This window comes from Nestor notabilis, unplaced genomic scaffold (genome assembly GCF_000696875.1).
Source record: "Nestor notabilis isolate BGI_N333 unplaced genomic scaffold, ASM69687v1 scaffold30813, whole genome shotgun sequence".
NCBI classification, from domain to species: domain Eukaryota; kingdom Metazoa; phylum Chordata; class Aves; order Psittaciformes; family Psittacidae; genus Nestor; species Nestor notabilis.
The window spans coordinates 22,747-37,028 of NW_009923885.1; the positions used below are offsets into that span (position 1 = coordinate 22,747).

Here is a 14,282-nt window from a genome sequence, read left to right on the forward strand (position 1 = left end):
ACAGTGGATTAAACACAGTTTTTAAAGGAAAGAGCCACTATAGAGGAGATGTGCTAGAACTGTGAGCCAAAACCTCTGATTTCCCCTTCCTGACTCCAAAGCATCACAAGAAATAGACACGTAAAAAAAAACCAACACCAAAACACTTCACAACAAAACAACCCTCCAAAAAACCCAGCAAACAAAAAGCCACAACAATCCCACCCCTTTTCAAGTGCATTATTCCTCTCTCCACTCTGGATACCTTCAGGGGATTTCAGTGTGAGCAAGAAACTTCTGCGTAATGCCAGTAATTCATCGATTTCCGGAATGAAGCATTAGCAGCAGTATAAGATACACATAAGTCACAACCTGTATTTTCTCCCATTATGTTAGGTAAAATTATAACAGCTGTAATAAAGATCTAGAAAAATTCAAATTATCAAAATAAAAGATGTTTAATCCAACTTGTAAATACCAAATACTCCCCTCCCTTTTTTATAAAGATGCCTCAGACAATAGCTGTCAACCAAAAATCAGATATTTATGCAGCACAGACTCCCTTAAAATGATACTATCAAACATTCAAATTATAAATACATGACTTCCTATGTATCATAAAGGACAAGACAAAAATTCTTGTAATTTAAACAACACTTAGTTTTACTAGCTTTTTGTAAGTCACATTGCAAGTAACTGTCATTTCTCTAACATAAATTCCAGGTTTGAAAGAAGTCAGACTGGCAGAGAACAGAAATAATTATTGTGAACTGCTTGCTAACAATGCTGCAGCAACAGAACCATTCTCAGCACCTACCCAGCAAGTGAAAGGCTTGATGACTTAACACTTTTCTCCCCCATGAAAAGAAAGTGATTTTGAGCATCACAAAAGCTGTAGCAAGGAGGCTTTTATGCTTACTGCATGTTATATGACTGCAAACACAATGAAAGATCTGTCCCTTTAGGAGTACAAATTATCTTTCAGAAATGTTTGTTTATTTTAAATTCCTTCAGAAGATCATGGGGAGACAGCAACATGTAAAATTAAGGCTGGAATGACTTAAGTGCTTTTCTCTTAGACCTCAGTTTTAAAAGTTAACTGTACTGTAATGTCATATATGTTTTGGATAACTGAGAAAACAACCAGGTGATCTACAAAGAAAGTAACTGGTCCTAACCCTACGGTGATGGTGAACAATATGATTTGACAGTGGTCCTTGCTACAGAAGGTCCACTCTGAAATAAAATGAGTTAAGATGAGTAGTTGCATATGAAAGCTTTCCTAAGGAAAGAAACACTTTGAAGATCTATTTCATTCAATAATACAGCACTGGCAGTGCTCAGTGGCTGCATTTATAAAGCAAACTACATCATTATTATTATATTGTCCTGCTTCTTCCTTGATTACTCAGTTACTCCGTAATTTAGTATATATACTGTTCCATTGCAGTATACAATTAGCATATGTACAGTAAGCTATACTGGTCTAAAATCTAAAAGTGTCAATCAAGAAATTCCCAGTACATGGCTTCTATGCATTAACTTGCAATTAACTTTTGGAGTCAAGCAATGCTCTTACTGAAAACCTGGCTCATCAAAATATTTTCAGACCTACACTCAGTAGATTCATACAAAAAAGTAACCACCTGCACATCTATCCTTTTCATGAACTATACATGCTCCACAAAAAGAAAGTTAACAGCTGCAACTGGTTTGCTGGGATCACACCAAATAAAAGACAAAAAGGAAGAGAAATAAAATTTATTATAAAACATGTTGAAATAGCAATGACTTAGCTGACTTCCTGCTCTGCTGTTCTAGGCAGAACAAAACGTGACTCTCAGGAAAGCCAAAACAAAATTACAGTATAAGTACCCTGCCGCATTAAAATCGCTTTCTCTTGATAATTTCTGGCTTCCAGCTGACAGGATGAGTTTCTTCAGTCTAAAGGGAAAGAAAGGAAAATCTCATAAGGTTTATTTTTAACTTGAAATTCACCTGTAATTAGGGTTTACTTTAAAATGTTACTCACATAGTATATATACTTTATGGACACATGTAACATTGTAATTACCTAATCTACTATGGAATTAATTTACCTATATGAAATTTCATATCACCCCACTGTCTGAAGTACATTACAAAACTTGTTCTCTGGGATTTTTTTTGCAACAAGGACAAAAATCAGGTTGCCAATGGCATTTCACAAACAACACTGTAGAGATCAAAGCACAAGAACACTAATTCCAGAGACAGTCCTTCCAGCAGTATCAGCATCAATACCGGCAGATGCCACAGAATCTACAGTCTGCCCAGTTGCAAAAATGGATAAAACATTCCTTATTCCTTCAGATCTAAGAGTCATTCCAAGTCTAATTCAATGCAAAAATTTTAAGGTTTAATAAAAATCCTTACATCCTTTATATTGAAGACAAATGCTGATAAGCTATATAATAATCAATTGCCTTCTCCATTAGTAAATGGATTTGGATTTGAGAATAACAGCTTAGAAATAGACTATTCTGAATTCTAGAAATTGTCAAGGCAAATGACTAATCTAGATCATATAGAGAAGTACAATAAATCTTTCAAATGTAATCTTTTTTCAGATTCCCATGTTTTAATCAATACAACCACACACAGTCCCCTACTGGCTTCAAAATGCAGTATGCATCATTGCATTAAGATTTCTCTAAACCTCATCACAAAGGACTTTTGCAGAAGAGTTGACGGACCTGACACTTATTTGTACTATAGCATATAATAAAAAAATAGAACTGCAGAAACTAGCTACTGTCCTCTTAATGTTGTTGCACACATATTGCTTCCAAACTTCAATAAAACTGATTACACAAGTCTGTGCATGTCTCTTATTGATCTGCATAACATTAAAAAGCCACTTTGACATACCGCAGTATCATCTTCTTTGTATACTTTGATGGTTTTATCCGCTTCAGCAGTTAGCAGTCTGCTTTCTGACTGGTCAAAAACACAAGCAAATATTCCTGATTCACTATCCAAAGAGCCCGGCTGCACAGCTGCATGTACTCTCTGGAAATTGTATCCAGTTCTCCAGTCCCAAAGATGCATTGTACCATTGTCAGCTGAAACAAACACACACAGTATTTTTAACCAGTTAATTTGATTAGTTTTCTAAAAATAATATCATAAGCAACTAATTAATACATCAGCTATAACATTCATGTAGAATAGCTTAATAGAGCCTACAAGGTTTCCTATTTTCTACTGGTTCCCTTCTTAATTAAGAAAGGCTGATAGAAGCTTCTTCAGAATCTCATCCAGCTTTGTATCAGATAACCCAGAGAGATGATACACGACATCACATGGCAACTGAAGTAAGTTGCTTTGGAAGCACAGCAAGGACTGGCATTCTGGGTATCGAGCTCTCTGTTCAGTAGCTCCACTAAAGTTGAACAGAGACATCATCCTGTTAAACACATTACAGACATTAAGGAGTCTGCAATGGGAAATAGCTTCATGTTTGCAGAGGTTCTATTTCAAATCCAGTTCAAACCACTGTCAGTATTACTGCTGCTGGCAACAGCTACAGGGTATTCATAGCAATCTGACCTCTATATTCAGAAGGATGCTTTCAAAGCAATTTTTCACTTAAAAAAAACAACCTCCTCCCAAAGCATTATCTAGCCAAAACAGATCTATTAAGAACTGTTCCACAGCTGCCAGCTAGACAAGAAAACCAAGAAGGGTATTTCTACAGTTCCTAAGGTAACCTCGTCTTATTTTAATTCAGCATCAACTTCCTTATACATACTTGAAAACATAACCAGGGTAAGCTGACTTATCAGCTATCTTCCAACTCCTGCTTAGCACATTTCCATCTTAACTCCTCATCCCTAGCCTACAGGACATACTGTATCAAATGGGACCAAGAGGGACCAATTACATTTCCACAGTGTAACTTAACTGCTACTTTTATTTTTTGTTATTCTCTGGTTACAAACACAGAAATGTTTTTTGTAAGTATAATGCAAACTCATGGAAACCATCTTATGCTATCATGTGCGATGCCATGAATTGAGTCCCATCCTTGTTCACAACTACCCAAAAGATGAGACAAGCAAAACCGAGACACAAAAACCCAGGCTCTGCAAGTTATGTGGACCAATATAGTCTGGCTTCTTAATTCACTTTCCTCTGACTGCTAGAGCTCCCCCAGGACAGTCTCATAATTAAGCAGCTGGTCTAGGACCTCAGAGATTTGGGTTTAACCTCCCATGCAATCTTGAACTGTTACTCTAGAGCTCAGCTCTCAAGCTGTAAAATTAGCATTTCCTTTTTCCACAGTTTACTCCTTCCCTGTTTATAACAGCACCTACATTAAAAACACACCATTTTCCTATTGGGACTTCTAAAAGCTTTTTTAGTGACAAGATCTTTTGAAAGAAGGTGTACTGTCATGTTTTAAACCCAGCCAGCAACTGGACATCTACAGATGTACTTTGTCTTGTACAAACATAGAACTCAAGCTTCATAAATTATAGCTTTAGTAACAAATACTTCCAACAAAATATTTTTATTGCAGTGCTTGAGTAACTAATATATAGAAAAATGCTACCTGCAATGAGGTGTCTTATATACAATTATTCATGATCAGACACGGTAAGCATTTGGGATTCTCCTCCTACCCCAACACAGATACATGAATATAAAATAGTAGCTCCAAGACATCAGGGGCTCACAGACCTCTAACAATATTCTGATGTATCAGATAATTATTGAATTCTGGAAGCTTTTGAGTGAAAGAGTTAAATCGTTACAATAGACACAAAATTCTCCCATAAGCACTGAAGCCAAGAAGCTATTTTTTCAATTTCCAGATGCTTGAACACATAATATTGCTGAGTAAACATGGGTTTGAGTCACAATAAAATTTGGACATCAATGGACATGAAGCCATCAATCTTTTGAACAGATCAAGGTAATATCAGAAAAGGCATGCAAGAAGCTTTGAGACAACAGAAACACTGTATTTGTGCTGCATAAACACCAGAGAAGAGTTCAGATTTAAATGGTACAGCAAGCTCTGGCAAGATGTTTTTATATCCTCTATCCAATCTCACTGTATCAACTTGTTACTAACAAGTTGATACAAGAGAGCAGCCAAAGAACCAGATGTCTCCCAGGCAGCTTCCAGTTTTCACACCACTCCTGAGAGGACAACTAATGATCAGGAGATCATAGAGGATGAAATCTGGAGCCTTGCAGCAGCAGCCGACTGAGAAGAGGAAACCTCTTCCCTGCAGCACATTAAATATATTTTTGTGCATGCAACTCAGTAACATCCAAGAAGATAAAAGTGGCCCTACTGACTATGGAATGAAGTTGTATGCTGTAGCAGGTTTATAGGCCCAGATAAAGGAGAGCTCAGTTAGCATCTTTGCCTGAGGATCTCCAACCACTGTGGAGGAGTGGAGAGGGGAAATACAAACAAGTATTTCTCATTTTTACCTCCTGACACCAGAACACCATCGGAATTTACAGCCAGTGTGTTGATAATAGCATTGTGACCAGAGAGGTTCTGAATGAAGTTTCCATCTGGGAATTTCCACTGCTTAATATTATCGGGAGAACCAGATGCAAATGTGTAACTGAAAGAAAATAAGCACAGTATGTTAAAGTTCAAAACAGCTGTAGGGATAGCAAACATCCTTCATTGAAACTGCTGTTCAGTACTAGCTTCAAAGTCACTTAATACTAGAACTGCTTTTCTGACATTGTTACTTCACATAAAATGAAGCAAATTTATGAAGTCACGAATTACGTATTTCTGTTGTTTCCTTTCTCTTCCACAGAGTACCTAAGTTTTACAAATCCTATGCTATATAGAGTGTTAATATGCAAACAAATATTAAAGAAATGCACATTAAGTTCTTGTCAATTGTTATTCTGGCAAATTTTCAGGTATAAGTGCATCATCAGCAAATGCACCAGAGAAAAAAAAAAGCAGCAAACCCCAAACAAAAAAACTCCCACTATTGGCTAGTCTTTCAAAACTATGCAACCAAGGATAAAGAACCGCAAAATGGTGAACTATGAAAGAGAATTTGTTTCAGTGACTTACCCTAAAATAATCAATTTCCTCATTTTAACATGTGCAGGAAGTTACAAGATTACAAGAAGTTACAGGGTTTTTCTCTGGTAGAGCTAGCATGCATAGCATAAGGCCTTCACAATTTTTAAGACACAGAGATTGGTCAGAATTTATTCACATTAAAGATTCTGAATTTCTGCACCAACAGAATTTAATTTTAAAGTATTAGAGGTGCAGAAGTACTGCAGTTCTATGTGAATACCTTTTCTGCACTGTTTTTTTTGGCATTTATCCGAAGAGGCAACTGTTGATGCATCAAAATATAGCCGCTAAATTGAGAGCACTTCCAACACCACCTCCTTCAAAGACTAAATACAAGTTTCTTTTAAGACCAGTTAGATTGAAATGTCTTGTGCAGAGAACCACATATTCAAACCCCCCACTTTGTATTAATCCCTGTCTCCTTTAGCATTATTCACACATGTACCATTCTACAAACCTACTTCACTGTCTGCTAACAATCATTCAGTTACATCTTTATTATTAGCCTTACTGTGTCACCGATTTCAAAAGACTTCAACAAAGGCACACACGTAAGAAATTCTGTGGGATGTAAGACATTCTCAAGATTGCTAATGTACACCAATGCCTGGGGAGCACAGTCAATGTAGTTAAAGGTATTTGAGAACTGACATATAAATTTTTTTACAGCATTCAAAGCTCATTCGTTTTTCACACTATTGTGCCCTACCATTCTAAATCGTCACTCACATTGGCTTTCTGTCACCACACAACGTTCTGAACTGTGAAAGTGTAAAAGAATGAGGAAAACTTACTGTCTTGGGTGTAGCACTACTGCTCTAACAGATTTCTTGTGATTTGTTAAAGTAACACGAGTTTTTCCTGCCACTAAATCCCAGAGCCGTATGGTAGTATCATGACTGCCTACAGTGAAAAGAAAATAAAAAATAGTAGAAACCATCATATTGATGCTTTGTTATTTATTATTACTTTGATAAGGCAGCCAAAGCTTTCTATGTGAAAGAGACAAATACTATGCTTGTTACAAAAATATGGTATTAAATGCCACCTTTGACGAGGAAGATGCTGGGTTGTAATAGTCTTTTTACACAGTTTGAAATTAAAGAGCTAAGTTACACAGCAAAGCCAGATTTTTATGTAATGGGAAAGAAGATAAACATAATATTTAACCATGGTACTGGACACTTCTTAACTGAATTTGGGAGAACTGTGAAATATCACAGAAAAGGTAAGCCTCAATTCATAATACAACAGAAAATGTAAACACCAGAAATAAAGAAAGTGCAGAAAAATATTCAGGCAATGCACAGCTGTATTTGCTTAAAAATATCATTAAGAGTATGAAATAACCATGGCATTGACTATTTTCAACAGAAAACTAATAAGAGAAATTAAGTAAACTAACAAGAATTGCATTATGAACCTCACATAATTAATGAACATATACGATAATTATTAGGTTTTTCAATTGTGTTACTTGTGAAGCCATGCCCACTATACCTGTAATAATTTGTGGTTCTGCAGCTTGGCACTTCACTGTTGCTACTGCATTTGTGTGTCCTGACAGCGTGTGCACACTGGCTTTTGTCCTTACATCCCAGATCTATGAATTCACAGTAAGCAAGTCAGAGGTCAGTAACAGGTAAGCATTCAATGTATCTTAGGCACTGCCATTGATTACATGAATTCCTTGCCATAGTTCTACAGATTAAACAATGGTATTTAGGTTGTAGTTTTTCATCCAACAATTCATCACACAATTGCCTCAGATGGAAAACTGCAAGGGAAGCAGGAAGCCTGCCACTGTCTAGACATACAGATAATTTAAAGTCACTATAAAACCATACTACCCTTCTAAATACTAAGCAATCCTATATATACACTATGAGGTCTAACCACTAAATTAAGAAAACTGTAACAGCGCATTTTTGTGTATTTAGGCTTCAGTTTTATCAACAGTTGAAGACAAAGCTAAAATAAATCATCTTAGTGTTTTCATTTTGATTCATGTTAACTTTTGTTAAGTATTAACTTTTACAAATGGAAGATATTGAAACACACTGACACATATCAAGATGTTAAAACCTAACAATGCTATACTTACTCGTGCTGTTGAGTCTCTGCTACATGTTACCAGTACATCTATTGTTGGATGCAAGTCTAAACCATAGACAGCACTGAGATGACCATGGTAATGCCTGATAACCTAGATGAGGAAAAAAAACGAACGCATACACACTAACTTGATATTTGAAAGAATATTCTAAATGCTTTGATTTTTATATTTGCCACTACCAATTAATTCAAATTAAAGAAACTAGCTTACCTTATTGTATTCAAGATCCCAGCATTTCACTTGTTTGTCTTCTCCACAAGAAAAGAGGTATGGACTTCTTGCACTTACTATCACCCCTCGCACAGTACTGATGTGTCCCGTCAAAGACAACTTCAATTTGCCACTAGCAAGGTCCCAGATCTGCATCAAAACAAGTATTTTGAGATAGACAGCTAAAAGCTACCCAGGAACAGTCTGGGTAAACAGCCCAGATGTAAGTGATCCTGCTGCATTGTAAATCAAAACTTAACAGTAACATAGACATTTCCTCTCCAGCTACTACCATGTAATAAATGAAATCTCAAGAAGTAGCAGTACTCCACAAATCCTTTATGACTAGGTGATAAAGAAAAAAAATGTTCTGCAGTTCATTATTTTGCAAGCAATTATTCTATGAGAAATGGCAAGAAGTTGTTTCCAAGGGCTGAAAGCATTTTTAAATAACAAGAAAAAAAAAAAAAACAAAACAGCCCCCCTAACTTTGTCAGTGATTTCTTCCAACTTCTTACCTTTATGGTTCTGTCAGCAGAGCCAGTAACAAACCACTGATTTCCTGGTTCTACTGCAATACATCTCACCCAGCCCAGGTGACCACTGATAACCTTAGAAAGAATAAAAATTTTTCTAAATCAGAAATAATACATATATATCTGCCAAAGTAACTTTCATTCCCCAACACTGGAATTTGTTAGTACTCACCAGGAAATGCATATTCCCCAAAAAGTAGGGGCTTGATTTAAACTTTACTTAAATGAAGAAACCACTGAAAATTTACAAGTCGTACAGACTTGGGGAACGTGCAATACAGAAAGACCCTATTCCTGTATGCAACTTTTTCAAATCCTTTGTAAATCCATAACACTTGAGGCTTTGCAGAGAAAGACTGTTCTTAAGCACAAGTTCCTTATGCTGCTGCATACCAATTACACAAAAATAAAGAACAATTATATACAATCTTGGCTATTAAATCACATTGTCATATAATAACTTCCTAAAGCACACCACCACCTCCTTTTCCCCAAATAAGGGGTAATACATCAGAAGCTTTCTGGTAACAAAATGCTGGAGACAGATCTCGTAAGGAAAGTTCTACCAACACATGGCTTGTTTACAGCAGCTTTTCTATGTCTTTAATTTCTCTGAAGTCAAACAGCTAAAAATCAAACCCCGTATTTGTTTTCACTGGATGTCATATTTCATGTACTGTCACACGGTTCATTTTAAAAGATGTAAAACACAACAGAAGTTTAGGCAGAAATACTTCAGAAAGCTAAAGTGGATTCTCCTGACCAGGTGAGACCACAGCCACATTTGAGACAGCTGTCTAGATTTCTTCCTAATCTAGGAACAGAAATAAGCATTTCCAGGGGAGAAATCTAAGAAATAGTTTATCTGACCTATTTTAGGTCCCCACCTTTCACAAATGACTTCAAAACAAGCTTAGAAAGACCAGTTAAAATGTGTATCTTAAGCAACAGGTAAGAGAAAACCCACATTTAGAGTTTCAGCTATGGTTTATTTCTGAACAAGCTTTTGTCATGCAAAGCAAGGATTTTTACAGCAAACTTCCACTAAAACAGCTTACATGTAAAATTAGTACAGTCACTTGAATCGTACTTCCAGTCTCTCTGAAAAGGAAGTGCTCCTTAACAAGTAGGCATTTTTCACTTGTTTACCTTAAATTTCTCATGGGTTTATTTTGGTGGCGCTTTTTTCAAGTGGCATTTGCCTTGATTTTTATAGAGAGCATGTTCCAATACTGCTGTATTTAGAAAACCTATATATTCCTTTCAGCTTAAGTGTGTTCTGGGTTTGGGGTTTTTTTTAAGGTTAATCTCAAAAAGTAATTTAAGATTCATGACTAATACAGCATTCAGGACTCCTCTGAAGATCTAAATGTGCTGCTACATTCAGATGAACAGTGCTAAACCAATACAATTCTGATACCAGAGCTTGAGGTTTTTTAAGTATCAGGAAAGCCTAACATTCCTAAAATATTCACTTTTTCTTAGACAAAAGATGAAATTGCTTAAATTTCATAGTAAGAATCAGGCCGTTCTGGGGGAAAAAAAAAAGTGCACATTCAAACAGATGCACCTGAAGAGTTAAAAAGATCTGAACAAAAACACATGCTTAGAGATTTTCTCTTCAACTCGGCTCCCTTGCCATACGCATCACCAAAATGTTTAAAGATGGTGTCAGATTTGGGGAGAATGGCTATTATTACTCCCTAAGAAAATTAAAAGGAAAATTAGAGTAATTCAAAAACAAAACTAGAAGTCAAGCAATCTAAACCACAGAGATAATTTGTAATTTAAGTATTCAGCTTTTTTCCCCCCATTTTCGTATCAAGTAAAAGAAGTCTGGCTGACTCAGTGACTGCCTGGCTTTGGAGACAATTTCATTGCATTAACAGTATTTCTTGAATATGTTATTAGTTTCAAAATTTGCACCTTGCCTTTGAGTTCCTCTACCAAAGAATCAGACTAGAAAAGAAAAAACAAACTCTAAAATGAATTTATCACAATACAGCTACACCTACATAAGGGTAAAATTCACAATGTTCACAAAGTAATTCAACAAATAGAATGAAAGATGTTTGTAATCTAACCTCTTTGTTATTTAAGGAATTCAACTTAGTTGTGATCACTTTTCTTTTTATTTCATTTTTGTGAATGAGAAGGAAAATTATGCCTTGAGGTCTTCATAGAACATAAAATATTCATTTACTTTTATGTGCATGTTCACATCACACATTTGTAACTTACTCTATACAGTTTCCAAGGTGGATGCCACTGAGGTTTGGGCATGGTTGGAGCCTTCTTTGCCATTAATGCAGAATTTTTGTTTCCACCAGCTTCCACCATAGCCTGTAAGTCAAAAGGAAGGTTACTCTTATGTTTTATAACTTACCTCTTTGCCTAAAATCTAAAGCCTTCTTGCTCTGACATATCAACCCTGATTAAGTTTAGTCAGTCAGGAGATCTCCACCCAACACACAAATGTATCCAGAAGCAATCTGGTGAACACTACATACTTTTCACATTAGATGTGCAACTCACCACAGACATCCCGGGAGGCTGTGAACGCTCAGATATTCCAGCATGCCTGTAAATATCACCCACGCCAGCAGCTGTCCGATTTGCATCCAACCTAGGTTGAATGAAAATGGTTGATGAATTGGAATCAACTTTCTTTTACTAATCAATAAGTTATCACAGGGCTACATCCAGTTGAGTGTTGTACACCTGCAAGAATGGAGACTCCACAACCTCTCTGGGCAACCTGTTCCTGTGACTGACCACCTCAAGGTAAAAGACACCCACAAACAAAGCCTCACTTTTTCTCTTCCATGTAAACAGAAGTGCACAGAAAAATGATGCCTGACCACACTAAAAGTAGTTTCTTTAAACATTTCATAAATTAGATCATTCAAAATACTCAGAGTAGCTCCTATCCTGACTTTAGTATTTTGCCTTGAAATTCCTGTAGATAAACACGCTAAAATGAAGTAACAGAGCAGTACCTGGATTGAGAAGCAGGAAGTGCCACAGCTAAGGATTGTGCTGCAGATTCACTAGGCATCCTCTGGACCTTAGTATCCGCTGTCAGAGCCACACCTTGAAAAAAATAACAAAACAGCAGTGACAATTAGCGATGGCTAATGTAACAACACAGAAACATAACCCTTCCAAGAGCAGACAGAACCAAACACCACAAATTTATTAGATCCTAATGTCTCTTTCTCAGGGCAATATCTCCCAGAGAAAGGGGACCACAATATCAAAGAGGAGATTTCTAGAACATTTTTGTCATAATGTTACCATAGGAGGTGAAATCTCACAGAAACGAATGGCTGCCCCACAGCAAGCTCACATCCACTGAGGTTCAGTGAGAAGACACTGCATCTGTACCTAAATCCTAATACTACTTATCAGCCACAAAACATTCTGCATCAATACTACAAAAGTCTTAAATTGCATTTCCCACTACTATGAGGTATGGTTTCACAGCAAGAGGAATCCTGCTCCTGCTGGGATGGAGGATACCATGTTGTTACAGGAAGCCAAAAAATGCAGACACATAGAATTTTACTTACCGGGCCCAGGTGGGTATGGATGTGTGCCAGTTATCAAATATTCAAGTTCTTGCCCTGAAGAGCAACAAAATGTTGTATTAATAATAACATTTCATACTGCACTGCAAATGATGCACCCCATCAGGAAATAAAGGAAAACATCAGCAGAAAAAAACAGCAATCACTTCTAATGTACTACCCAAACAATTTTATTTTCATTTCATTTATTCCGATTATATCTGTTTTATAAAACTCAATAATAAAAAAAACAAAAAGCAAAACCAAAACATTTTTTAAATGGTGAGGCTACCTGTTATCAAGAGGGACTCTCAAGAGAAAAATCATACCAAAGATGCCTTTTGTTGCAGCTATTATGGAAAAGGATTCAAGTACGCAGATAGCACTGGTGTCTGAAATGTAAGCTAGTAAAGACAACTGGTTGTCTGTGGTATCAAAAAAAAAGGTTTTTCTTAAAAGATTTTTAATTATCACTCAATATATTTCATTTTCAGAATACTTCCAAATAAACTATCTTGAGAAAAAAAACAGAAATCTCAACTAAAATTAGGTGGCATTTGCCACTCTTCAGAAGAGAAGTTTCCATACAGGATCTACCTATTACATACAGATTTTATATATAACCAAACATACTTTAAAAAAAAAATTAAAAAGAAAAAAAGAAAAAAGTAGTATTTTGATTTCCACATTTATTTCCAATGGATTAACACTGGACTGCATTCTTTGGATTTTACATCAGTGAGGCTGTTACAAAAGAAAGGACAAATACACCCCTAAAAGCAAACTAACCTTGATTTCCAGAGTACTGTTTGTGTCCATAAGGATCCCCGGTGTTTGGGCCTCCTTTTTCTCTCAAGTTTTCCTTAAGAGTAGGCATGTGTAATACTGACCCATACTCCGTACGTAGCTTGACTGCCATCTTTACTTTGTGACTGTTGGGACAGTAAAGTATAATCCTGAATAAAGCCTGGGTTTTGTTGATACTAAGTTTTGAAAGATTTGAGAGGTTTTATACAACTTACTTTATGACTATGGTATATTTCTTCCCTCAAGACTACTCTGTTAACTCTACAGAAGCATCTGAACTTCTGACTTGGATGGAGCAATCACTAGCATAGGTTAAAACTTGACTGAGTGCAGTACATACCTTTCGTCATCTAACGGGATAGGCTTGGCATTATCAGCTACAAACATATCATGAGTCCTCTTCAAAGATCTGAACACAAGCGTGTGCACAGAATGCTTTTGGACTTCCTAAGTGAAAGAAAAGAACATTTAAATACTTTTGAACATAATTACATGAAAAACTGAAACATAGATTAAACCGAGTAGCGATTTCCAGAATTCAGTACCATTAGATAACATAGCGCTATTTAGGTCACAGAAACCACCACTCTTCTTGGAAACTAAAAAATTAAGTTTAGCTGTTTTAATTCAGTGTTTACTCAAAATAACGCTCCCTTTCTTGGAAACTGCCAAGATTTCAAAAAGCAAGCCAAAAACTTTGATCAAGCTTTCTGCACTGGTATCTACACGACAACTCCATGAGTGTGCAAACTTTTTCTCCCTCGCCCTTTCCAATTCTGTTTGTATAAGTAGGCAATAAAACAACCAATTCTGAAAACACTCCTATAAATTTTATTTTACTACCACCATAAAAGGAACAAGAGCAATCACCAGTTTCTGTGCACAGTGGCACTTTACATAAGCATGGCACAGTTTACTGAGAGAAAACCTGGGATCCAACCTGACAAAAC

General features: G+C 36.3%; 1 protein-coding gene across 1 annotated transcript; it reads right to left on the reverse strand.

Annotated features, from left to right (window-relative positions):
- Positions 1–1,537: 1,537 nt before the first annotated feature.
- Positions 1,538–13,779, reverse strand: PLRG1 (pleiotropic regulator 1; the record flags this gene model as incomplete). The annotated part of the gene is made up of 14 exons (XM_010012378.1): positions 1,538–1,923; positions 2,890–3,083; positions 5,470–5,609; positions 6,889–6,997; positions 7,595–7,697; positions 8,199–8,300; positions 8,421–8,570; positions 8,939–9,031; positions 11,198–11,299; positions 11,492–11,582; positions 11,956–12,049; positions 12,529–12,582; positions 13,315–13,457; positions 13,673–13,779. Coding segments are annotated over 14 exons (1,542 nt in total), but the record flags the coding sequence as incomplete, so codon positions are not given.
- Between the last annotated feature and the right edge of the window lie 503 nt (positions 13,780–14,282).